This window comes from Larus michahellis, chromosome 5 (assembly GCF_964199755.1).
Source record: "Larus michahellis chromosome 5, bLarMic1.1, whole genome shotgun sequence".
Taxonomy (NCBI): domain Eukaryota; kingdom Metazoa; phylum Chordata; class Aves; order Charadriiformes; family Laridae; genus Larus; species Larus michahellis.
In genome coordinates, this window is record NC_133900.1 from 36,912,604 (window position 1) to 36,939,122 (window position 26,519).

General features: G+C 40.4%; 1 protein-coding gene across 1 annotated transcript in view; it reads left to right on the forward strand.

The window, feature by feature from the left end:
• The window catches only part of SNCA (synuclein alpha), a 73,170-nt gene extending 46,868 nt beyond the window's left edge, over nt 1–26,302 (forward strand). The window contains exons 5-6 of the mRNA XM_074589585.1: nt 24,577–24,666; nt 25,672–26,302. Of these exons, the coding sequence (XP_074445686.1) occupies nt 24,577–24,666; nt 25,672–25,704 (123 nt within the window). The 3' untranslated portion in view covers nt 25,705–26,302. The remainder of the gene's footprint in view (nt 1–24,576; nt 24,667–25,671) is intronic.
• Nucleotides 26,303–26,519: the final 217 nt, after the last annotated feature.

Sequence of the window (26,519 nt, forward strand, 5' to 3'; positions counted from 1 at the left end):
TTGTAAGCACAGTGTGCAAAGAATTAAGAACATGAAAATTCATGGATATGGTTGATAGTGGTGTAAAGGCTGTGTTGGATCTCATTTTACCTCCATGGCAGACCTTGAGCACCACTCTTCTCAAAAATCATTCCTGTGCAAGACAGGTTAAGATGGGATATTGTGTGCTGTGTGAACTATAAGGCTTTAAAGAGGGATCAGGACAGGCTGGATCGATGTGCCAAGGCCAATTGTGTGAGGCTCAACAAGGCCAAGGGCCGGGTCCTGCACTTGGGTCACAACAACCCCATGCAGCACTACAGGCCTGGCAAAGAGTGGCTGGAAAGCTGCCTGGCAGAAAAGGACCTGGGGCTGTTGGTCAACAGCCGGCTGAACATGAGCCAGCAGTGTGCCCAGATGGCCAAGAAGGCCAATGGCATCCTGGCCTGTATCAGGAACAGTGTGGTGAGTAGGACTGGGGAAGTGATTGTCCCTCTGTACTTGGCACTGGTGAGGTCCCACCTCAAATACTGTGTTCAGTTTTGGGCCCCTTGCTACAAAAAAGGCATTGAGATGCTGGAATGCATCCAGAGAAAAGCAACAACGCTGGTGAAGGGTCTAGAGCAAAACAGGTCTTGTGAGGAGCAGCTGAGGGAGCTGGGGTTGTTTAGCCTGAAGAAAAGGAGGCTGAGGGGAGACCTTACTGCTCTCCACAACTGCCTGAAAGGAGGTTGTAGTGACGTGGGAGTCGGTGAGAAGTGAGGTGAGAATATCCCAAGTGATAGGAGGAAACAACCTCAGGTTGTGCCAGAGGAGTTTTAGATTGGATATTAGGAATAGTTTCTTCACTGAAAGGGTTATCAAGCATTGGAACAGGCGGCCCAGGGAAGTGGTTGAGACACCATCCATGGAGGTATTTAAAAGACATGTAGATGTGGCATTTAGGGACATGGTTTAATGGTGGTGTTAGGTTTATGGTTGGACTTGATGATCTTAAGGGTCTTTTCCAACCTAAATGATTCTATGATTCTATTTGCCAGGAGGTGTAACAGTGAAGTTGTAGTCCCCACAATAACTGGGCCCTATAAGTAACATAGAATCATAGAATCATTTTGGTTTGATAACATAGCTGTTATCATAATGGTAACATTAGAAAAAAATAAATTGAAGCATTACATGCAAATGATGGGAAGAGGGATTGCATGTAAGAAGGTGTCTGAAGCTGTCTTACTAGCTTTTGGTTTTTTTCTCTTGTTGGTTTTGAGTAGTTGAGAGACCTGTTTCTTCACGTAGTTCACATATTTCCCATCAGAAACTCTAGAGAAACAGAGCAATCATAGGCAAGGACTTAATAGTTTTACCAAAGCTACCGTAAGACATTTCCTTTCATTACACCATGGAAGTTGGATTAGCAATGACAGCTTTTGCTAGTACATTCCTTTTTCTTATTGATTTTACACAGTAAGAACTTAAGAGAGTGTTTCCCTTGCTATCTGCGCATTTTGTTTACATATGTTCTGTCCTTTGTTTTTACACAAATTTCTTAGATGCCAAATAGCATAAATAGAAAAATTTTCCATATTTATATAAACAATTTATTGTTTTAAGGAAGGAAAGGAAAAATAAGTCCACACTACTAATTTGAACAACGCTGTAGAAGTGTGAGTGCCAGGATAAATTCCTTCTAAAACAGTTTGGGGTTTTTTTTAGGTTGATAGGTTAAGGAGTAAAGAAGAATAGTCATCCTCTTCCTACAGGTGTTGCTGGGAAATGACTGTGTAGGCCCCTTAATTATACCCACTTTCTGGGCAAGAACAACAGGACACCTGACATGACTTTGGCCTCAGTAAAAGTTACTTCAAACAGACAGGAGCATAGTTTTTTGTCTGTGGCAGTGACTCATTCTCTTTTTTTCTTCCAGTTCTTCTGTAGCTATTTGCTAGTGGTTTGTGGGCTCTGCTTACATGGTTATTCCTAAAAACCACTTCCTCTGCTCCTCCTTACTGTGCACCCACCTCTCCTCTCCCTCCTAGAACCAGTGATGAGATTTCCCAATGGTTCATCACAGCCAAATTGAACGCTTGGGGATGTGGAGAAAGATGCTGTCACTCGCTCTGTCTGGAGTTGCTGTAGGACTGTTGCCTGAAATGGTGATGCTTTCCAGTATCACTGCTGTTTCCTAACTACTTTCACATGCACTTTTTGTGTCCATCCAATTTAAGAACGTTGGTAATGCTAGAGGGGTCCATGTGGTGCAGATAAGATGTGACAAGGCTGACAGCCTCCTATTTTGGGTTTTATTATCATTATGAAGCATCCAAAAGTACAAGCCTAAGAGACAAGTGACAGTTCTAGTCCTGAAAAATTTGCAACCTCAAAGCCCGATCCAAAACTAACTGGGCTTTTGGAAATCACTGACTTTGTCAGTGGAAGTCACTGACTTTGGATCTGTGCCTTTTACTTTAATGCCAAGGACATTAGCCTTATGTAGTTTTGATCAGGTAAAACCTAAACTTGAAAAAGTGCGGATATAAGAGATGCTTGTTTTCTTCTGAGAAAGCTATTGCAGTGTGGGAGCTCGCTAATTAGTTCAAAGTTGCCTTTTGAACATGTGTTGGTGACCACTGTTAGTAGCAGCTATTGAGTGCTGCCCAGGTGGTCATTTGATCTGATTTGTAGTAACTTAAAAGGGTGGACTCATGCACATGTCAGATGTGTATCTCCTTGACCCCTAATATCTGTACTGGCAGTAGCAGCCAGAGATGAACCAAGCAGATCGTCTCGTGGTCTCTTCTCTTTCTTCTCTTTCTGAAAATTAATGGCTAAAAAATAAACATAATTTACATGATTGATTTAGATGATCTGCACTGACAGATATATAAGTAAAAATCTGGCCTGATTTTCAGAAAAGCCTAGCTAAATAGGGTATTCTTCAAGAAATGGGTTTCTAAAAGTTGTCTCATTTTGAATATCCAATAGCCCTCTGATAATTCATCCAAAAGAATTCCTTACAGGCCAGTTATAAATTACTGTCGTCTTTAGCAGTTACTCGTGGATAAACTGTAATGATGTAACTGTCTAAGGTTTAGGCAATTCTATTTTACTGTACTCTTAAATTATATTGTGAAACGTACCTGATAAGATCTCAAAGTAAAAGTATATTAAATCAAGGATTTTCCATTTCCAGTATACTTTACACATTTTGTCTATGTTTTCATAATCTAGTGTAATGTAATTAGTAACTTCTGGGTTTGGTGCTCTAAGTTTTATTTGACATATCAAATAAATGTTTTAATATGCATTTTAGTATTGCTGTTCTATCAATTTCTTCATTTCCTGCTGTGAAAAAACATGAGTCCACATGGCACCCAGGAAATCTCAGTGCACAAAACTGGGTAATAAAAATGACGACAAAAAAGTTGGTACTCAGAAAATAGGCTATGGCTTGCAGTTGTGCAGCAGGAAAGCACAAAATTCATTAAGTAGTTAATGAGCTCAGGAGTTTTAAGTGTGGGGGAGGAATGGCTTTGTTTTATTGAGGTTGGAGTCTTGGCAGCGAGGGAGAGAGGGAGGTGACTTTATAAGAAACATTCCAACGTTCTGAAATCCTGGTTTTCTCCTGTCTCAGTTGGGGAAAGAAAACCTGTAACAGTTCTAAGGAAATTACTAACTGCACTATTTCATATTGGAAAATATGGAAAGCAAAAGATACGTAACTCTGAAAATTGCCTCCCACAAATCGCACTGCAAGAAACCCTAGGACTTGGTTCCTGTAAAGGACTATGTGTGTGCTTGAGTTCGTTCTTCTGCGTGGGTACGTGGACTTAAGTGTGTGTATGCAAAAATCCAGAGCAGGATCAGGGCATCGGGGTGCTGTACTTAAAATAAGTTGAGCTGGTGGGTATCGTTAGTCGAAGCTTTCTCATGGAAACCCCAGTGTTTGGGGCTGAGTGAGGGTCATGGGGATCAGGGTTACATCATGTTCCCTCAAGTCTGCTTGCACCAGCTATCTGGGCTTGTGCGTATTTCTTTCTTAACACATATGGCATCAAAATAGCTTCAAACCTGAGGGCAAGTACTCTGTTTCCTGGCTGTGATAGATGCTGTTGGTGGTACAGGCCTGACGTGAGTCAGATATTAGTCATGGAGCATTCTGCGCTGCCAAAGATGCAGGCTGTAACTTAGCATGCAGAGAACGGAGTGGTTTTTCATAGCGCAGCCACTACTTCCCATTTCAAACAGATGAGCTGGATGACAGGGTTAAAGACTTTGGTTCTTATTAAAGGCCGAGGCTGGGGAGGAGGTTCTGGTTGGCACCTATGCCCGGGATGCAATAGGGAGAGAGCAGGGGGTGCTCTGTGTGTTTCCCAGGTGCTGGCTACACCTAAAGTGACCCAAATCACTCAAGTCCCAGCTCATCCGTGCTGCGTGTGATGAAGAGCACCTGTGAGCAGCGCTGCTTGGCTGCCCTTCTCCACCTGCCAGCCCAGGGTGTGCTGGTACCTCTCCAGTGCCTATGGCGCTTGTCATGAGCTGCACCCTGCTGTCAGCAGGCAGTGGCCATGACACGCTTTCTGCTTAAGAATTGCAAAACCCTTCTTCACTTTACATAAAAATAAAAGCCGCGTGAAGCAGCTGACTAGCACGTAATCATGATAGTGTAAAGTCGGCAGGAGAAGCAGAGCTTTCACTCCTTGCTCCTAGATGCTAGCACCAGGCTGTGCTTGGATGAGGAAGGAATGAAACTTGTGATCGATGTGCGGTTCAGTGTTTGAACATTGCCTGACTTCCAAAGGTGGAGAGTTCAATTGATTTCTCTGTCAAGAGCTATGCCAATGTAAAAATGGGGCTTGCAACAGGGTTCTTCAAATATTCTACAGTCATAGTTAAAACTGGATTTTTGAGAGACTCAATATACTACACTGTATCTTAAGTCTGGTTATCCCTTTGGTACCCCTGTGGAAGCTGAGCTACTTTGAAAAATAGTCCCTGGAGTATACTTAAGATTGTAATAAATTCATCAGTCCAAATCTGTCTAAATAGTTTTAACTCCCTTTTCTGACCTTCTGACTTGCACTGGTTTTCTCAGGCAGCAGGTGGATTGGAATTTTTTTAATTTATTTTAAATAAAATGTGATTGTGTAATTTTGATTATGGATGCTGAAAGCATAAGAAAAACACCCAATATCATGAGGAGAGTGACTAATGTTGGCAACACTGGCAATGCTGGTGGACGTTAGAAGATAAAGGAGAGCAGATGGCGTTTCATGATTTTTTTGAGTGCTTTGCTTATCTTGGTATCTCTGATGTAGCCCTTTGAAGAACATCACCTGAATTTTAACCTTTTCCTTCTCTCACAAAAAAAAAAAGTGATAATAATTTTTTCAAAGCAGAGACTGTTATGATCACACCTGGTAATGTCACAGCATGGTACCTAAAGTGTCTCTGCATGCGTACAAAGATTTGTTTGCACTTGGAAGGGACTGCTTCGTATCAGCAGCGAGCATTTTATTTTCAACTCTTCCATCCAAAACTTCCCGAAGAAAACAAAAATTGTAAGTACACATGGCATGCTCTTGACTTCAAAACCATGGCAAGCCTCTGGGATTATTTGGCTTTGTGGCAGTGCAAAGCTCATCACTCCACACTTCAAATGAACCTGAAGAAGCGGTCTGGGAAATGGAGAGGTTGTCCAGGGGAGGGACTGAGAGCTGGATCCTGCTGTGCAGTTTGTAACAAGCAAGCATCAAAGGGCAGGTTTTGCTTGTGAACTTTACAGATGTAAAAATTGGTTGTTTCTCAGCAGTCATGTGGCACTAAGAGAAAACAACTAACTACGCAGTCTAATAATCAATGGGGAGGGAAAGAAACGTTGTTGAAATGCTGGCAGATCTATATTATTCCCAACCTGGCAAACGCAGAGTTAAATCTCTGATTGAATGTATGGAAAGCTCGAACAGATTCTGTGTGTACCATGCGAGGTTATGATAGATGTCTGAGGAGAGATTATATATAGAAGGCTGGTATAGCTCTCTGAGGAACTTCATCTCAAATGTCAACACAGCTTTAATAGTATAGTAAAAAAAAAAGTAGTTTTGGTTTAAGGAAGTTTTTCAGAGTATGCCATAACAGTGAAAGCACTGCATTATGGGATTTGGTGCTGGTATGGACATATCAGTAAAGACAGACTGGTTTCATGATCCCAGTATGTGCAACTAATGCAGGAAAATTTTCCAGTGGAAACTCAGTCTGGGATTTCTGCAGGGTAAGTTCACCCAGCATTATGGCAAGCTCAGCAGCTACAGTTAATTACTTTGCTTGACTCCAGTGCAGCAAAACAACTTTAAATTTGCAATTGGTTAAATATGGGCTATTGAGCAGCATCAGATTTCCGTGTCTAAAGCAAAGAAATGTATTGTGGAAGCTCCTTTAGTATTTTAAGTGTCCCATGCTGGGACACTTAAATGCCTACTGGATAGTTTACTGAGATGGCAAGTCTCAGGGTCAGTTAAAGTGTAGACTTGAAGTGGTGGAGCAGCAGCAGCGATGTTCCCTGAGCTAGAGTGTTGAGTGATATTGCAGGTTTGGTCAGTACTGCGTTTTGATAGTCTTCAACTACCAGGCTGGCGTGCTGGAGGAGTTGCACTGACAGCCATCCAGCTGTGACCGTAGGGCTTGGAGCAGGGGAGGTGCTCCTCTGGGGATGTGGAGGAGAGAAGCTTCATCACTTCCAAAGGTCTGGCCCCTTGGGCCAGGACATCTTCCCGTGTAACGGCAGGGGACCATTCATTGCAACAGGTCAGTGCTGGCTGGTCTTGGAGGACTGCTCCTACCCAACGTGAAAAACACAGTGAGATGGGGACAGTGAGGTGCTTGCTGAGGGGCCATCCACCAGAGGAGCTGTGCCTTTGAGAGGCAGGCAACACATGGCTGCTCCATTTGCAGTTTGTGATCCTAAAGTGTAAAAATAAATAAATATCAAAAGCAGAAGGGGAAACAAAATATATTTATTTCAGGCAGAAAAGCAAAGCCGCCTGAGACATGAGCTCAGCTGGGCTGGGAGTTTTGTCAGCTGTGGGCTGCTCCTTACTGGCATGAGCTCAGGTCTCAGGCTGTTGACTGACAGCAAAACGTATCACTCATGTGTAGCATGTATAAAAGTAGGTTGTCTTCTGTGCTCAGCCACATCCCGCATCCCTGCCAGAAAGGTAATTATTTGGGCAGGCAAGAGGAGGAATGACCATTTCCTATGGGCTGGCCGCAGACGCTTGTCCTGTGGGAGGAAATTGAGTGGTGTTTCCGAGACATCAGTGCTCCGGGATTACCCACTTAGGCTGGTACATCCAGTTTTACTGCTGTTATAGGCTTTTGTGGGTTCAATCTGGCAGCCGCAGTCAGGGAAGAAGCTTTCCCTTTCCTCTGTGGGGAGAGCCATAAGTGATGATCTCTGCCTTTGGCTTGGCTGAAGTTAACCAGCTCTCTGGGAATCGGTGCCCCAAAAGATACAAAGAAGCTTTTTCAGTTTATGTCTGGGTTACTTTGTGTGTTTTAAATATTACTATTACTTCTATATATTCAGCAGGTCATTTATTTCCATTTTTCTTGCCTGTCACACCACAGGGAAATATTCCTGAAATTAAACATTTGTAGTTGCTCATTGCAGAATGACAACTGAGTTACTAAGTTAGTTGGTGCTGTAAAGTTTTCAGATAAAGCTGCAAACGTTCTGCCTTGACTGGATGAGGGAAGCAAAATGAGTGAGTATTAATGGAAGTCAGAAATATCTAAGAAAATCTTTGTGGTTCAAGACAATTTTTCTGCAAGGTTTTGGACTAGATGCTCAATGACACCTATTTATTTCCTGACCCATTGTTATCAAATCTTCATCCCTCACAAACAGATATATGTTGCTATAGTATTTTCTTTTCCCCTGCATTTATGCTCTCAAACTTCTCAGACAAGCATTAGCACTTTAAAAGCTCAGTTTTATAATCTGGAGGTGAAAATTGCTCACCAGATTTAAAACAAACCAAAATAAAATACAACCACTCAAAACTGTCTCAATGATAAGTAGTTGTGATGGATGTGGCACAAGAAGATAAAAATAAGGAATTGTTACTAGGCCGCAGAAGCCCAAAACCTAATATCCAAATAACTCTTCCAGGCATGGTGGCTGAGAAAAGAGAGACTAGATTTCCACAAGATAATTATTTTCCACAGAGTAAAGCCCAGGAAGTGATGAACAGCTGCAGTATGAGCCCTCACAGATGGACAAAATGAGCATGTTTCCTCTCCTAGGATCACTCTCATCGTTAAACTTCTATTACTTGAAGTTACTTTTCCTTCAACATTGGAGTGGTTCATTAGCTTTAGAATATTAAGAAAATATTTGCATTTGGTTGGTTGTTTTTTTTTTTCATGGACCTCTGCCTGTGTATTCATTCATGTGGACTTTGGCTTTGATGTCAATAGTGTTCCTGGGGTTTTGTATCATTTTCCATTGGTATGTTCACTGTATAAACTAGCTAATAAATTTAATTTTGCTTTGCATACAACCAAACCTCCATTAGCTGATTTGGAGCAGCTTCTGTTTTTCAGAAGCACAAGTGGGATCATTCAGAACCAAGTCCCTACCAAAATTGTCTGCCTTCACACAGCGCAGCTCAACAGTTGGGCCTAATCAGGACCGTCTCAGCCCTTTAATGTGTGTGTACTGTGAGAACTCAAATTATGCTCTAACTTTATGATTGACCACTCTTCCTCTGAAATTGTGTCAGTGATCTATATTCCAGTTAATTAAATCTTACATCTGAATGTTCTGTTAGTATAAAAGCCTCTCCAAGAAGATTTGTAGCCTTAATGAATTTTGCTTTTAGAGTTGCAATGATATGGGGTAAATTACAGTCCTGAAAGATACACGATCTATCATGGTAGATAAGTGATCGATCATGGAGTCTGAAGTCAGCGCAGCTGCTCTGATATACACCTGCCAAATATGTGGTTCTAGATACCTAGAAAACACGTATTTTAAGAAAGTGGTATGTCAAGGAGTGGTACAGCCTTGATGCATCACTTACACATCTATCAAGTTACTTGTGCTACTGTGTCTGAGCTCTAACCTCACCTTATCAGTGTAAGAAGTTAGGAGGGAGAGTTATTCTATCAGTCTCTGTGATAAAGCCTCTTGGGTTGTCTGCATGATTGACAGCGGTTTTGAAGTTTTATCAGAGAACAAACCGATGGGCTAACTGATGGGTGGATATAAATTTACATCAGTTACACGTTGTTAGTTTTTGCCAGCAGTGCACTTTGCCCTGGTGTTTATTTGTGCAAAACCTCTTTTAATCTAGACTATGAGGCCAACTTACTTTGTAGTTAGCATTAATAATAAAAGGTAATTTGTCAAATGGAATTAAATGATGTTGTTACAGTAATAATCAAGAACCAGTTGATTGAAATTGAAAGGGATGTAAAGAAGGAACTGTGAATCTAATCTAGTGGTGTCTGGGATGCGGGAGAAAGTGACAATAATTCATCAGAAGTCAGTGCTCCTCCCCAAAATCTGCAGCCCTTCTCAGTGGCTTTCTCATTCTCATAAAACATATAGCGCCTTTTGCAGAATATTTCAAGGGTTATTTTTCATTCCCCTGAAGAATAAATCCATTTGTAGTGCAGTGCATTCATTATTTGCTCTAGGTTTTTCATAATGTTGAACAAGCTAATCAGTGCTTTTTCTACAGGAAATGTAGTCCCGTGATACAGGACTAATTCTCTGTACAAGCACATCACTGGGGGTGCACCAGCAGTGACCACCTGCGGTGGCCGCCCGTGCAATTTAACAATCACATTATGAAGGCAATATTTTGGCTGGTAACAAATATCCAGGAAACAGCCAACACTGGGCTGAAGAAAAAGGGATTATGACCGAAAGGTGTTTTCTGTGAAGTTCCAAAGTCATTGCTGAAGTACAAGGCCTGAGCCATGAACTCCTTCCCTGTGTTTGTAAGGCTGAAGCCTGAATTATTCATGGAGCGGAGACTCTGAGCAAACTGCAGAAGCCAGCGTGCTTAAGGTGATTAATTAAGAGCCTCAACTGGTGCGTTACGATGTGGATGAGTCATTAATATAACAGACACGCTAACAAGCACGAGAGAGGGTTTGTGTGGGAGGGTGGAGGAGACATCCTTCCTTAGGTTGCTAACAGAGGCGAGCCTGAGCAACAGGGCTGGTTACATCTCGGTGCTTCCAGGTGTTTAATTTCAGCTCATCAGTTAAAGAGACACATATCCTCATAGTGTGTGATTAGTATTACGATGAAAACCAATCACAAGCATTTCAATGGGATTAACATGTTCAAGTGCTTTAGGGTATTGGGGCCCACAGGACTGGCGTCCTACACCTTTGAAGAGGGTTAATTCTGTGTTCAATGGGTTGAGCATGTTTCCAGCCACTGTTCACAAGGCATTTAGCTTTGAAAGGGGACAGTAATTAAAATTTATTTCATGGAAGGCCCCAAGATGTACATATGTTCTGTGCATACAGATTGTGTAGCTCGTAGGGTTCACAACCCTGTCGGTCTGTTTATATTAATTCTGTCTTCTTTTTTCATTAAAGTTTAGGAGGCAGATCAATTTTTAATTTGAGGAATTTTTTTTTGATGGAGAAATGGGCAAATGGTGAGACATTGTATTCACATGAGGGAATTAGTATTAGATTTGAAACCAGTTAAACAATCATGGCAGGCAAAAAATCCTTTCTTCCTGACTGCTAAATATTTAACAGGCTGCTGAATGATCAGAGGTCCCTTTTTGGAATTTAAAACGACAAGATAAAAATGAGTTTAAATTCTCTAACATTTGCATTTGTGACAGCAAGAATATGAGAAGCAATGTCAAATGCTTGAAGTCCTCCCACTTGCGCAGTGATCACTGAGTCACTGTACTGATACAAGCCAATTTAGAATACTTTACCCCTGCTATAAACGTTGGGCCTAACTCAATTGGGAAATGGGAGCATCACCCACTCAACACAAAGCGCTGCAGCATTTTTCTTTCGTGCAAGATAATCAGCAGCAGTATAAAAAATAACTTCAGTGCTAAAGGGGTTCTGTTTCTGCAGTGAATAGTTGTTGGGGGAATATTGTCTCCAAAGTCTGCTTTGCCTTATGTAAACCTTAGTTTCCACAGAGTTATTGGAAGATGTATTAGGAACACACTTTGCTTGAATGCTGTCCCTTTATATGTGAGTCTTAATGCTCCGATTGCATTGCAGGTACAGTAGAAGAGCTCTGTTGGCACTGATTTAATTTGGGGAATTACAGATGGATAAATGCTGAGTCTGTCTATCTCACTAGATAAAAATAGTTTGCATCAGATTTCAGAGATGTCACACCTTATCGTATTAAGTAGTTTGTTCTTTGGAACTGGAAACACTTTGGGTTTCTGAAGTTAGTTCTTGATTCTCTACAGCATTATTTTAGTATCAAACCTATATAAAAGCTTTGACTTCCATGGAAATGACTGCTTGCTTAAGCGTATGCTTGAAAATCTTTTGCTGAATCAGGGCCTATATGATCTTAAATATGTAAAAATATTTCAAGTTCAAGTAGATCAGCTTTTAAGCTTTCATTGGTAAAGTTATTTTAAGTGTCTCTTATCAGATTGCTTACTTATAGTATACATTTCTTGTTGTTGTTGCTGCAAAGAACATGTTGAATTCCTTTTCTGCAAGAATCCATTCAGAAAAATGCTTCTGAATATTTGTGGTACCAGCTGTTATTCTGTAATTAGTGCTAGATGGTCCAAGGCACATCCTGGCAGAAGCATCTCCTGTTTTGGTAAATGTAGCCCACTAAACATCCACGCTTTGCATGTATGTTTGGAATGTTGCAAGTATAGGAAAGAGATTAATAACATTAGAGCAGTCACTGCTGCAATTTCCAATACCACTGCCTTTCTTGGATAAGTCTTGGCAGATGAAGAATAAGAGCCATTCAGTTTGTTGCCTGCTCTTACAGAAATGATACACATGTACAACAGAAATCACAGTTATTTTTCAGTATGGTTTCTCATTGAATCTGCTTGTTGAACAATGCTTATTATGAAACAGTAAACTCATCAACTGTCTTTATGCTAAACCACTACAAAAATGATCATACTTTAATGACAGCCGTTGAAGTGCCCCTATGATGGGAATACACAAATATCTGTTATCAGATAACTGAAAAAAATGATTTGGAAATCATGATTAAAAGGTGATAATATAGCATACTGCGGAATTTCCTTTAGTTTGTTCATGGCAAACTGCATTTACTTGTAGCCTTGTATTCCACGTAAGTATTTTCTAGCATGGCTCATTTCTAAAATGGCATTTGCACGTAAATTCACCAGCTGGCTGTCTAACTGCTATTGCTTGAGCATTTGCAAACACTTGGGCATCCAGCTGTGGCAATTACGCAAGCGTGTTTGTGTTCAGTTCTGCATGGGTGATTCTCAAGAACTGGCTCTCATTCTTATCTAAATGTTCACCAAGCAATACGTGTAGAGAAACATCTTTATAGCTGGTAGCAGATAGGTTTTTGTGGTGTTTTCAAACCACAGGGAGTCTTATCATAAATGCGCCATCTTTTTCTGAAGTGTGGACTGATCCTGCCAGTCTTTTTGCATCATCCTCTTACTGAAAATATGAAAGGGCTCCATGATAGTGAGAACCTAAATGCTGAAGAAGTTGTATTGCTCTGGGCAGCATATCAATGTTCATTGCAGAAACTGTGAATGTGACTTGTTGGAGAAAGAACTGTAGTGACTGTAATTGATTTGCCAAATGTATTCTCTCTATTCCTCCTCTGTTTTAAGTGAGCACCCTCATCTCCATTGAATAAGCTTTGATAATCATACTCCCTGGCATGACATGACATGCATGAAATTACTCTTCCTCAACTTCATCTGAACTTCTGTAAATCACATGTAGCTCACTGTTATGCCAGGAGTTTGAAGAAAAGTGATTTGGTTTTGTTTTTCCTATTTATCCTCAAAGCAGAGGGTGCAATGAGTGCAATTGCTAAGCAGTATTTCACTCAAAACTCCCTGACAGAAATGTGATTTTTACCTGCTGCTCTGGATGTAGTGAACAGAATGAATGCTTTGCCTCAACTGCTTTTTTTGTGTGCTACCCCTCTGGTGTGTATGCATCATTTTTTCCTCTTGTATGCTTAAATATTAATGGGGTGGTGGCTGGAGCATGATTAGAGTCCCCTCTCTCAAGCCATAAAAGCAGATGTGGAGAAGAGGATATTTCCCTTTCCTTATGCTCCTTGTGGCTGTGGGACCAACTGCTTCTTGTGAATTGTAGCAGTTTATGGTGGTTGCTTTGCTGTGACTCCAGTGCAGAGGGCAGACCCCTGCTTAGCAGATGAGCTCTGGGGAGCTGCTGTGATTAATAATAAGAAAGGACCAGAGGGAAAGTGTCGTTCTATCAATTATGACAACTAACTTTCTATGCTTCTTTGATCCTTTAAAAAGCAGCTCTGCATTTTAATTTCAAATGGTTTGACATATTTTAATAATAGAAGGCTTTTTTCTCGTAAAAACAGTGCAGTAACAATTCTCCTTTGAAGCTTCATCTATGGCTGAGGAGATCGTCAGCCCACACTGGTTCAGGTAGTTTTCTGATGTCAGACACCACTGGGGCTTGCCTTGCTTTTCCTCTGTCAGCCTGAAGAGCAGCGTCTCTGCCCTACTTGACTCTTCTCCAAACACCAAACAGCCGCATCCCGACTCTGGCAAGACTTAACCTTGTGTGCAGCTCTCATAAATGAGCTGCAGAGATACAGGGTAGTGGATGCTCAACAGGTTTTTCCTTAGGGTGTTGTGTGGACAGAATGAGCAGTGTTAGTCCAGAGAAGACTGAAATGAGTCAGGATAACTGTTTTTCCAGTATCAAACCCTTGCTTCAGAGAGAAAGGGGACAGTGTCCACTGGGAATAGGATTAGAAATATTGGAGCTAAATGGTAGTGAGGGAAATCGAGGTTAGGCATCAGGAAAGATGCTAATGGTAACAGTAATTAAGTGCAGGAATAGATTTCCTGGGGATGCTGTGGAATTCTTGTCACTGGAGGCTTTTAAGGTGCCTTTTCCCAGACATCTGTTGGGAATGATTTAGGGAAAGCTGAACGTGCCTAAAGCAGCAGTGTGACTTAGGTAACTCCTCAAGGCCATCCAAACTTGCACTCTTACGATTTTGTATACATGAAGTAGTGGTGAAGAGTTTTATGGTACATATGTCTTTTGGAACAGCAGCAGATGTCTGAAAAGAGGATCGTAAAGACAGGCTGCTCTCTGCAGGACAGGTATGAGTACAAAAGTGGCTTAGGGGGGTGAAGAGTTACACCAGCCTTATATTGACATAGATAAGAACAGAATTTGGCCTGGGAAAGGCTGTTTTGCTTTGAACTCCACTCTCATGCATAGAGGATAGCATACTTCAGTCTGATGCTTTCCTTCATCTAAGTCACAAATGAAAAACAAAGATAACAGTAACAGTGCTGGGGGAGGAGGGAAAGAAAACACAGGTACTGAAGTATTGTATATTGGGGTACTAGTCTTTTAAGAGTCTCATCACCTTCTACACCTTGCTAAGTAAACTTTATTAAATAATTCTTTCCACTTAGTTCAAAAGAATTATTTCGTCTTCTACAGGAGAAGAATAAGCTGAAGAGATGTTTGTGATGTTTGTGTTTCGTGCCACTGTACTGTGAAGTAATCTTTCCCAATGCAAGTGGAAGCTCAAAATTGTTGTATTCTTGCTTCTAGATGAAGAGGGATACTTCAGGAATATAAATTTTAAGATGCAGGCTGAATTTCTAGTCTTTTGTAATGTTTGATCTGCTGCTAAATAGGTCACAATTGCAGTAAATACTCACGAAACCTTTGCAGTTCAAGTAATTGTTGCAGATGTTTTTCAGAGCAAGTGCAGGTTTCTTCCTTAGAAGAAATGTATTTTAAAATTCCCCACCTAGGTATAGTGCTGTAATACGTTGGAATTGAAGGAGCGCTTTAGAGAGACGCTCACTGATAATAACTGAAGGGTAACCGCTTCACTAAGAGCATGTCCTGCCAATCAATTACAGCCTTTGAAGGTGACCGTGCTGCCACTAGCTCTCCTGTCAGCCCACAGCTCAACGTGCTGGAGAGTAAAAGCAAATGAGTCAATGCTGATTTCATTAGCTTATCCACTCATGCTCTAGAGAAAAGGGAAAGGGAGAAAACCCTACCCTTTCTCCACTACCTGTAGAGATCTCTAACTCTTCCTTTAAAAAATTCCTTGGAAATGAGTAAAGTTACTTCATTGCTTTGTGAATACACTCACACAAGATGGGGTACAGAACTGAAGTGTGTGCTGTCTCTGGGGCTACGTGTAACGGGGTGGAACTCCTGCTGTTCATGATGCTAGAGGGTGGCTGGTCATGCAGTTCTGTACTGGGGACTTTTTCTAAGACTAGGAGAAATACCTATGGTTTAGAGATTGTTCTTTTAGATAATACAGCATTGAATGAAATGTTTGCATGAGTGGAGACTTCTTTTACAGGGAACTTATTTTCCTCCTTTAATTTTGTCTCTTAGGAAAGAGAATATATACTCATGCAGTCTATACAGTAACAACTTCTGGAGTTTATCTATCTGCACTAAAAATGTATGTAGTGTTGGAATATGATTATGATATTCAAACAGTTTTAAATAAAGCATGGTAAAATAACTTCGCAGCTTTGACTGGGACCACGCCGTTTAAAATCATCTTTACCTACTTAATGGAGCCAAATCTGAACAAGATGATTGATCATTTCTATGCTGACTGCAAAGCTGATGTGTACCATTGCTTTAGTTAAGGTGATCAGTCAAGATTATGTATCATTATGTTCTAGTTTTATTTAATGAAGACAAAGCTCAGGTATCATCCTTGGAGGTCGTTCTCGGTGATGGGTTCATACAGATTGGAGAATCCTCCATTGCTGCAGGGGGATAGATGGGTTTAGCTAAACCCATGGACGGACATAGGGCCAAGCTGTTCTTAACAGACAGGCTCCTTAATTAAGGAGATTCCTTCAGGATTATATAAACCTAGTTTGTTTATGCTTTCCTGACGGGTTCATTCATCTTTCCTCTCTGTTCTAGGATGTGATCATTCTCCTTTGGGATCTCCCAACATCCCCTGCAAAGTGCATTGTGTAAACTGAATTCTGTATTCAGGAGAAGGCACCCTTGGACTGCATTAGACCAAGTAGATTACCTCACAAGCTTTGTTAATACATGAGAGAATTGCTTGCCTTTTTTTTTTGCAGTAACATGATATTACTGGCTTGTGTTTGTAATTCTTTTCTTTGCACCATTTGCCCTTTCTCTTTGATTTGGTGAGTGCCTAAGTGCAGCATATTAACACCTTTTCCTGTTGAGCTGCATCTCATTTATTTCAGTTGCTAACTCAGTTGAATATCTTTTAATTATCTAGTAATAATAAAATAAACATAGGCTGTTTATTGTTCCTTCTTAATGCATAAGACCGAGTGTACAGTTAAGTGCAGTCCTTGACCTTTCTTCCAAATCCTTATTGAAAATAGTGGTATTACTGGACTCAAGATTTCTATGAGACTGCACTCTGAAACTTCAGGTTTGAGAACGTAAATCATGATGTTGATAGTGGATATTGTTCGAACAGATCAGTTACCCTAAAATATTTTTATTGACCTATGCTTCTCTACCTTGTTCAGGAGAATGCCAAGTGAGGCACAGCTGTGACCATATCCCCCTGATGTGATGTTTAGTTAGCATATACTATTCTCACTGTTTTGCAATTAGATATTACTTCAGTATTTCTAAATGGTAAGCTCTAGCTTTTTCTGTCCCTGCTTGCGGAGTTTTCAATATCACCATAGATTTGGGAAGCTGAAAAGGATGAAGCTGAACGAACTGTGTGTTTTGGATGCATTTACATGCGTTACTGATGGCACATTGACTCAGACCCTAGGCAACCTGTTATTTTAAGTCACCCGTAATTAATGCACGTGTCCAGCACTTTAGAACTTGTATGGCCTGCTGGTCTGACCTGGGCGATGGGCGGGTTCTCTGTGAAACCCACATCCATTTATGAGCAAATAACAACATACCAGCAGCTCTCATTAGGTAATTTACCAGCCTGATTAATGCAAAACATGAATCTGAGTTCAAGGAAAGTTGATTGCTCGCAGAAATGTTCCTGTTGTACTTTGAACTGAGTTGAGTCTTATCTTTACAAGTAACAGTAAATGGGGAATTTTAAAGGAAGGAAACAAAAATATGCGCAATCTATGTTGTATTGAAATTTGTTTGTCTAGGAATGTACAACATTTCATAAATTGTTGTAAACAGCAGGTATTTCCAGCTATTTATAGACACCAAGATGGACCTGTAACCACAGGCACTTAGTCTTCACATTCGTTCCTCTCTCCATAGGCCTCAGTCTTTATTCTTTTCATTTTTGTCATTGCCAACTGAAGGGCATTTGCAGGAGTTATGTTAACCTTTCTTTGTAATTGTGCTATCGTACTGACATTTATTTGTTTAATTAAATGTCTCTTCTTCACTTCCACTCCACCTAAGGAGGACAGTAGTCCCATTTCATTATTGGTTCTCTCAATTAGTTGTGCACTGGAATAGCTAGTTTCTTTCACACATAATGCTTTTCTCATCATTTTCTTCACTTGAGTGTTTAGCTTAGGGATAATTAAAACAGTTTACTTCTTCCTAGCTAGTGCACAGATATGTCTTCTCTCTGTATCTCCGGAGTAAAACCATTAGACTGCTGCTAACGCTTTGTCCTTCACAGCTGAGGCCTGCAGTCACTGACAGTTGCAATGAGCTATTGGAAGCTTTAGAGCGTCCTAAGATGGCCCGGCAACTCAGTTATAACCAGTCAGCTCCACATAGTTAATACCTTAGGACTAGGAAAGTAAGTAAACTGAGGCCATTTTAGCATATCTTTGTTTTGCCTGTTGTTGGGAATTTGCTGTTTTGTTCAAGGCTTTTTCTCCCATTGGCTAAGTTGGGCTTTATGGTCAAAATACCTGTAAAAAATAAGGTACCGAATGGAAAAGACAGTTATTTGGTGGAGAAGAAAGAATACGAACTATTATCTTTTCAAAGGGGACTTTTAAGACCATTGGCACAGCAAATTGCTATCCAACTTGTAGCAAGAGGTGAATTTGGACAGTATGCGTAACAGCTGCACTGAGGGTCTACAAAAGAAATCCCGAATTTTTTCTTTGTTCCACCATATGATGAGTGACAGTTCCTGAACAAAGTTCTTACAGGGTGCATACGACCAAAATGAAATGGATTTGCTCAGGCTGGAGGGTTATTCCGTTACCAGTTGTAAGGGCTTAAGGCAGCCCTGCCGAGTTACAGGTTTGGTATGCGATAACAGGCATGGGACCAACAGCTTTAGGGATAAACAATTTATCCCTAAATGATGGTGTGGTAACAAAGACAGATTAGGAATACAATTAGCCAGACTGTAACAACAGCAAACTCAATAATTCACTAGTACTGGGCTCACAAAGATATGCATGACCATGGCTATCAGGCAGGCAGGTAGGAAGCAGGCATGGCTTCTTCTCTGGACAAGCTACTCAGACCAGTTGACGAGATCAGGGAATGTCAAATTCCCTGTTGGATCTGTCCTTCCTGTTGTTGAGTTCTACCTCTCTGCCAGTGCTGTCCTTGGTGTGCACAGCGCTAGGAAATACAGTGAAAGGCAATACGACCCTTACTCTAATCTAGCAGTACATGGTAATTTCGCAAGGTCATAATGCTATTGGATGTGATTTTTTAATTTTATTTTTTACATTCTTATTTTTATTTCAGACTCCCCCAGGTACTAGCTGGTGTGTATGTACAACAAACTGGACTACATTAAAAATGTTTTGCATGGAACATTTTGTTGGGAGTCTCAAAGGTCTTTCCAAAAGGGACTTTAAAGGTCTTTCCAAAAGGGACTTTAAAGGTCTTTCCAAAAGGGACTTTAAAGGTCTTTACAAAAGAGGTACACAAAAATTGTCTTGTAAACCACCTTTTTGCCTATTCCAGTTCACTGCTTTTTCCGTAGTGCCTCTTAATTGTAGAAGACTCAATAACAGTCTGGCAAGTGATGTGGTGTGACCAGTCCTCATTGAGTTTATAATAATCTACTTTGTTGAAATTAACTATGATTTCTCAAGTTACATTAATTTGTTAGGTGTTTGAGGCAAGCCTGACCTTATTTTTATGTATGTAATTGAATTTGTACAGTAAGGCTTTCTACTAGAGAAAAAATACTCCCCAATATCTGCATGGGAAATCTCATAGAGGTCTCAAGAACAGACAGAAAATCAACAAGTGTGAAATTACATGGACGTGAAAGTTTCTTGGGGGAACTTATCAATGCGTATAAATACCTGATGGGGGTAGTGGTAAAGGAGATAGAACCAGACTCTTCAGCAGTGCCCAGTGAAATGACAGGAGGCAGTGGGCACTAATGGAAATGCAGGAAGCTCCATTTAAATGTAATAAAAAGCTTTTTCACTGTCCAAATACTGGACCAGGTTATCCAGCAAGAATGTGGAATGTCCATCTGTGGGGATGGTCAAAACCCAACCAGGCACAGCCCTGAACAACCTGCTGTAGGTGACCCTGCTCTGAGCTGGGAGGTTGGACTAGATGATCTCTGGAGGTGTCTCCTGACCTCTGTGATTAGCGGAAATGACTTCCAGGGTGATTTCCTCTTGCCAGTATAAACGTTTTAAGAGCTGACACTTCAGTAGCCTGGTTTATTTATCTCAGAATATGGAATCGCTCCAGAAGGAACTAGTTACCAGTAATCATGAGAATATACATGACTGTAAGACTCCTTCAGCATTCATAATGGAAGGAAAAAACATGCTACTGGCCAGAGAGATAGTAAATTATAATGCTTAGATCAGCTGCTAAATTGCAATTGCAATGCTTCCTTTTGAAGTTGCTTTTGTCTGTGACTTGAGATAAAATAATTTCTTTGTGATGGCAGTAAGTTGGCATTCAAAGACACGTCACCGAGAGGACCGAATGCACACACACGAATGAAGGTGACGATTTTGCCACATGGGCTGACATAGGTGTGGTACCACGAGCAGACCACCCGGTCTGTTTTCCATGTGTAGGGGATCTTAAATAGTCTCTCCCCTTCCACCAAGTGTGTTATGAGGTGGGAAAGAAATGGGTTGTGATTTTCACCAGAAACACTGAAATAAGAGAAACTCATTTGGTGATGTTTTCCTGGTAAAAGGAGAAGGCCTGGAGTTTTGGCAAATATTCTATAATTTAAACAGGGCCAGGTCTTCAGGAAGACTTAAATTAGTTTGATTACTATTTTATTGCAAAAGTGTGTTGTTTCACACTGTCACACACACAGCTTAGCAGGATTCATTCCCATAGACAAGGAGGACGAGTCAGCATTTTGGAGCAACTGCAGCAAATAAGTTCTACTTCATATCTTATTTTTGCCACTCTTGTATACCAGTTATTTTGTACCTGTTCCTGGAGCCAGAACTCGTGCCTAAGGTCATGCAAATGTGCCACTTTGTACAATGATGGGACACTGTCTCCCTTTTGTTTATAAAATGACACAAGTTGCTTGACAAAATGAGAGCAGAGCGTGCTTTGGGAGGGAAGATATACACCACAACCATTCATTCCCAGGGAAGGTGTGGGTGGGCTTGCGAGGTAGCCTGGTAGCACGTAGGTCTTGGGCTGTGCGAGTCTGACAGTCACGAAGCTCTGCCAAGGCAGACAGGAGTGCTGACAGCCCAAACTGACACCACCATTGGTACCTGGGAAAGGCAACGTAGTGTGTGCTCTGCTCTGGCTAGACGCAAAAGCTTGCTTTGCATAACATGGCTCTGAGGACACAAGACTCTGGAGACGTAGAAATACAAGTCTTACCCAGAGTGACCTTGCTTAAAACCAAGGTATAAAACCAGAAAAGCATTTGCTTTTTGTGAAGGGAATCCTCAGGGGAATCCTCAAGCAGACATCCTCTCCTCACCATTCTTTTAACACCTTGGTTATTCCATGAGTTGCAATTTTCCCTTTTTAAAGTGTTTTCCCCCCAAAAGAGCTCATGATCTCCAGTTAAAAACTAACTTCATCTCTGAGAAGCTTCTGTTTAGCTTTTCAGATCTTTTAATAAAAAGCTTTCTCTCTGGAAATGCCTTTCTGTATGGTTTAAGAATAGAGGTGGCAGCTACAAGACAAAAAATGTCTTTCATACTAAGACACGAATTGGTCTATTGGGTGTTTTTCCTCTTCCATAACTGAATTAGGATACGGAATTATTGACCATGAGAACGTAAAATTGTATTTCTTTGTTTTAAAGGAAGTAAATAATGATATAAGGTGTACCTTAGATGGCTCTATGTTACTGAGGGTGTTTGTTTGCTTTTGTAGTATGCTAACTTTGGAGGGATGGTACATCAGTTGCAGAGAGAGCCACCATTAAAAATGATGTGGTCACCTATGCTATACATTTAAATGTAACAAACGTGACCTTGAGTGAACTGCAGTGACATCAACATGAAAGGTGGTGTTTGTGTTCCTGTTCGCAGCTGGACAAAGGTGATAAGACTTTCCCAGGCAAAGAGTTCCCTTGATGGTTTGGTATGGCTTGTGATTTGCTTCAGTTGAAAAAATATTGGTGTTGTGATTGATGTTGCATTTTGGTAGTGCTGATGATTGTTTCATTTGAAGCTATAGAGGAATCTCAATCCTGAACTCCTTGAAGGAACTTGGGGAGATGATAAATTCAGCCTTTTTTTAGACATTGTGTCTCTGTAATCCTGATTGACAATCCAGACCGATGGCAGAGGTTCCTAACAAATAAACAGCGTATGAGCTTCGAAGCTCTTCTTTGAAATTCATCTGGCAAATCTTTTTCTTTGTCGTTACTAATGGTCCTGGCAGTTTCACTTGCCATCTGTTTTCCTGCTACAGATAACATTAAACTGCATGCTTTCTTCCTTGTGCAACCTCAAGACTGATTTTGTGCAGAGTTTTACTTGATGTACTGATTGTTAGCTGAAGCTGTTCCTTAATGAAAGGGGGAAGCAGAAATTAAATTATATTTGGGATTAAACAGGAGTGCAGTAGACTGGGCCTGTAGGTCCTTACAGCTGATACATTGGATCAAGTGCATAGTAACAGCTTTAAAATTTGCATCGCACACATTATTTAGCTGTTTCAGTCAAATCTGATAGGGATTGATGCTACTTCTCATAAAAGTGAATAGGCATAAATACTCCTAAAAATTTGTTTAGAAGCTAGGGTAATTAAATATTGCACATCAAATACTCTTAGGAGCTCAAGTGTTTTGATGAGCTGGGGCAGAACTGTAATTGGGACCAGTTTTTCTGATAATTTTGTGCTTTAAAAGTTACCTGTCATGTTGAACACCCAAAATTACTAGTTCTCCTGGAAGACAGGCCTAAATAAAGATATTAGCAACATTATTCATCGAGATCCCTTGACTTTTGGAATTTGTCCATGTTATTTATGCCATAGAGCAGCACAGGGTGTTAACTGGTAGCAGGCACATGCATGGAGGGAACTTGGCAGAATAGTAGGCATTGACTCCACATGGACTATACTGTTTACCTCTAAAGGAAGAAGCATATCTGCCCCCACTGAGAAGCAATGGGACCGCATATTTTCATACTGGGCCTTTTAAAGTCTGAAGAAAGAGCTAGAGAGAAGAATCCATATTATGGAAATAAGTCCTGCACATCATGGATTTCGATGATGAGGGTGAAAAACATGCAAATGCATCTGTGCCAGAAAAGGTGACCAAACCAAGGAAGAACAAGATTCGTATCCAGCAGATAAAGTCACAATTTGTGCATGGAGAGATGCAGCAAGTTAGGAACAGAATAAGAGCATTATGACTAAGGTCATCTGGTTAAACCACAGACGGAGCTGATAGGTGGCAAATGGTGAACAGCAGAAGCATGATAGATATCGTGTGAAGGTAAAGAGGGTTTACTGCCACCTGTTTTGCATATGATTTTCTATTTTCTGTTAAACTCACAGAGATGAGTTTCAGGTTTAGCTTCTCTTATCCTCATTTTATCTATATCCTAAATTTAATTTAGCATCAGTATCCTATAAATTGCAGACTTTGAAGAATTACCTCATTAGTCTGGTTTGTGGCTTACTTAATTTTGTATTTCTGTCTACGCTACCAGCCTGCAGGATGTTTTTTAAAGTTAATTTCTTCCTGCGTGTCTGTAATTGTAGTGCATTTCTGTCTAGATTGGCAACTGTTATAAATCAGCATGGTCACAGTAGTTCCACTGAGCTACTCTACCTTTTTTCACATCAATTTTCTTACAGTTCAGGACAAACTCCAGCAGTCTTTGTTCTGGCAAAACTCATGTTTCTTCTCTGTGAACTTCTGTGGTAACAACTGCTATGGAAATTGGCACAATTGGAATGCTTTTTTTTTTTTTCCCTTTGTAATTTGTGTTTGTTTCAGATGGTAAATAGTTTCTATAGTTCTAGGACGACACTTAAGTAATCTTACTCAGCAAGTTACTCCTTACACGGTTGCAATCCCATTAATTCGAAGAGGCTGTTATGAAAATTGCTATATAAAATAGAAGCGCTTCTATAATCACAGAATCATAGAACGGTTGGAGTTGGACAATTACAGATGCCCAGAAAAAAGTGTAAGAAACTGGGTATCAGGTAGTGCCATGCATCGTATACTAATACTGCATAGAGTAACATGCTGGCTGACATGAGAAAGCATATAGAGGTGTGACCCATTAAAGGAAAAAAGCTTTTCCCAATATAATTAGGTTCTAAAACTGAAGGAAAAAACCAGCATGCAATAGTCCGAGTTACAATAGTTCTCTCTTTTTTGGCCACTTTGAAATGTACTGTGAAAAAGCTAAAACTGTAAAATAAACAATGATTTATGAGGGAATTGATGTGTCTGTAATATTAAAAATATATATAATTGAATTACTATTTCATTTGTTTGTCTTGATACTACCCACCTCTTTTGACCTGCTTTTACAACTACTTTTGCATACCTGTGACTGTATTCCCCAAGTAGTTAAAAAGGAATTATTGTGATAACTTACTTAAACAATTTGTGTGTTTCCTAGATCAGTTTCTTTAGGAGCAAAAACCTTGTCTTGGTTTGCTTCATGACTTGACCAAAGTATTTTCTGTGCAATTGAAGTATTTTCCAAAGATATTCAGCAAGTCGGTGATGGTACTGTTCTTTTGTTCAGATTGACTTCTTGATCTATCCGTGGCAAGAGAGAAATGGGATGTCAGCACTTGAGCTATTCAGAAAGATGATAGTAGTCATTCCCATGGATACCCCTGTAGAACATGGAGATCTTTCTGGAGCTGACATCCTCTAGCAATATCCCACAACCAAAGGACAGGGCAAGAAGTCAACTACTTATGGGGAGGAAAGACACGCTTTGGCATAAATGACAAGGCAAGCAGTTACAACCTGTCACTTTTCTTTCCCTGTTTTAAATGCAGAATGAAGAAGGTTTCCTGCAGGAGGGAATGGTGAATAATACAGATGTTCCTATGGATCCTGAGAATGAGGCTTACGAAATGCCTCCAGAGGTAAATCTGTTGTGGTATTTGCTGGGAACGCACGTGGTAGAAGGGCACAGGAGGGGGCTGCATGCTTGAGTTGCCTTAGCCTGGCACAGGCTGGTGCTCTGAGCTGCAGGGGCGTAGCAGAAATGCAGTCTCTTTGGCCAAGATCTCCCAGAGGTATAGTGCTGGGAATCAGAAAATCCATTGCTTTCTTGATAGTAAGGAAGTTTCTCGGGAAAACATTGTGTGTGTTTCGAAACACTTGTGCCTGGGTTTCTGAGTAATCCAGAGTAAACTTGTATCTTTTTCTTATGTTCGATAGGGAATACGTGAAAAATTGCATCTTCGTAGGTTGTTTTAGTAGTTTGGCCATTTATCAAAGCATCGTGCTTTGTAAAACACGATAATTCATTACTATACTCTTCAGTTAATGCAATTAATTATTTTGTTGTTTTTCATGCCCTGCTATCTAAAATATTACTACAATGTCTGGCACGATGCGTTGGTAGTTGGAGTGGCAGTTTTACAGTAGTGCAGATGATTAGGCTGAAAATGAGAGATATAAAACATTTAGGCCATGATCCAGTAAAAGACTTAAAGGCACATTTGATTGCTAAAACCTTGAAAATCACTGAAATTAAGGGGACTCCTCATGTACCCGTAGTTAAACACACATTTAAGTAATTTACTGACTCATACGAGTATCTGCAGCACCTGGTGTGCTGTTCAGGCCAGAGGTGGTCCTCCTCCCTCTCCAAGTAAATTGCCACGGGCGGCCTCCTGAGTTTCTGGCAACATCAGCTGAGTGGCGTGTTAGCCGCTGTAAAAGCCTAATTCTCCTGTAAATACTACAGCTTCTTAGGTACAGTATCTGGAAGGTGTGAGAAAATAATAATAAATGGCAAGATCCTGATCGCATGGAAATCCATAGTATTTTGGTATTGAATCCACTAGGACTAGAACAAGCAGTGAAAGTAGGATGTATTTATCTAAAATACTAGTAGCGCTGATTTCTGCTCTCCTCATTAGGAAGAGTATCAAGACTATGAACCTGAAGCATGAGAGTCCTTTCCTTCCTTTATATCTCCTGAAATCTACTAACTACTAAAGACGTCCCATCCTGTACAAGTGCTGAGTTCCAATGTGCCCAGTCGTAAAATTTTTTTACAGTTTTTACGGTGTATTTTGAAGTCTTCCATCAGCAATGATTGGAGTATCTGTGACTGCATCCACCTTGTTTCAGCATTTCCCTCCTGCTGAAATGAAAGCTGGTTGGCAGGATCATTGTTGTGCTGTGGATATTGTGGCTTCAAGTTTAAAAGTTAAAAAAGAAAATATTAAATAAAAACACCTAAGTGTCTACTGCTTATTTCTAACTCTGTACATGTTTTGTTGATAGGCTGTCAGTAATTTGATATTGTTTATGATACAATTTTTATTTGTTTCCTATGACTATTCTTTCTGTGCAGAGATGACTTATTGTGAGAGCTTTATATATATGTGTATGTATTATACATATAAAAAAGTAATCAAGCATGAACTATGCACCTATAAATATTAGCTGTTGAAAATTTATTGTTTTGTGATGTGTTTTATTAACTTGTGCTTGTAAATAATGGTGTTCAACTGAAGCAAATAAAATGTAACCCATTAAAATGAACTTCTAAATTAGTGTTGATTTATAACACCTTCATCCCTCTCCAAAAGCCCGTGTTAAAGCATTCAGGATGTGTTGCTCCCTGCGAAGGAACTGGAGGAACAAAACCAGCAAATGACAGCCCAGTCTATACCAAAAACAGGATGAAGAATGAGAGTATCAGGGTTGGTACCTCAGCTGGAGTAAATTGTTGACAAAATAGATTCATTTGTAGTGCTAA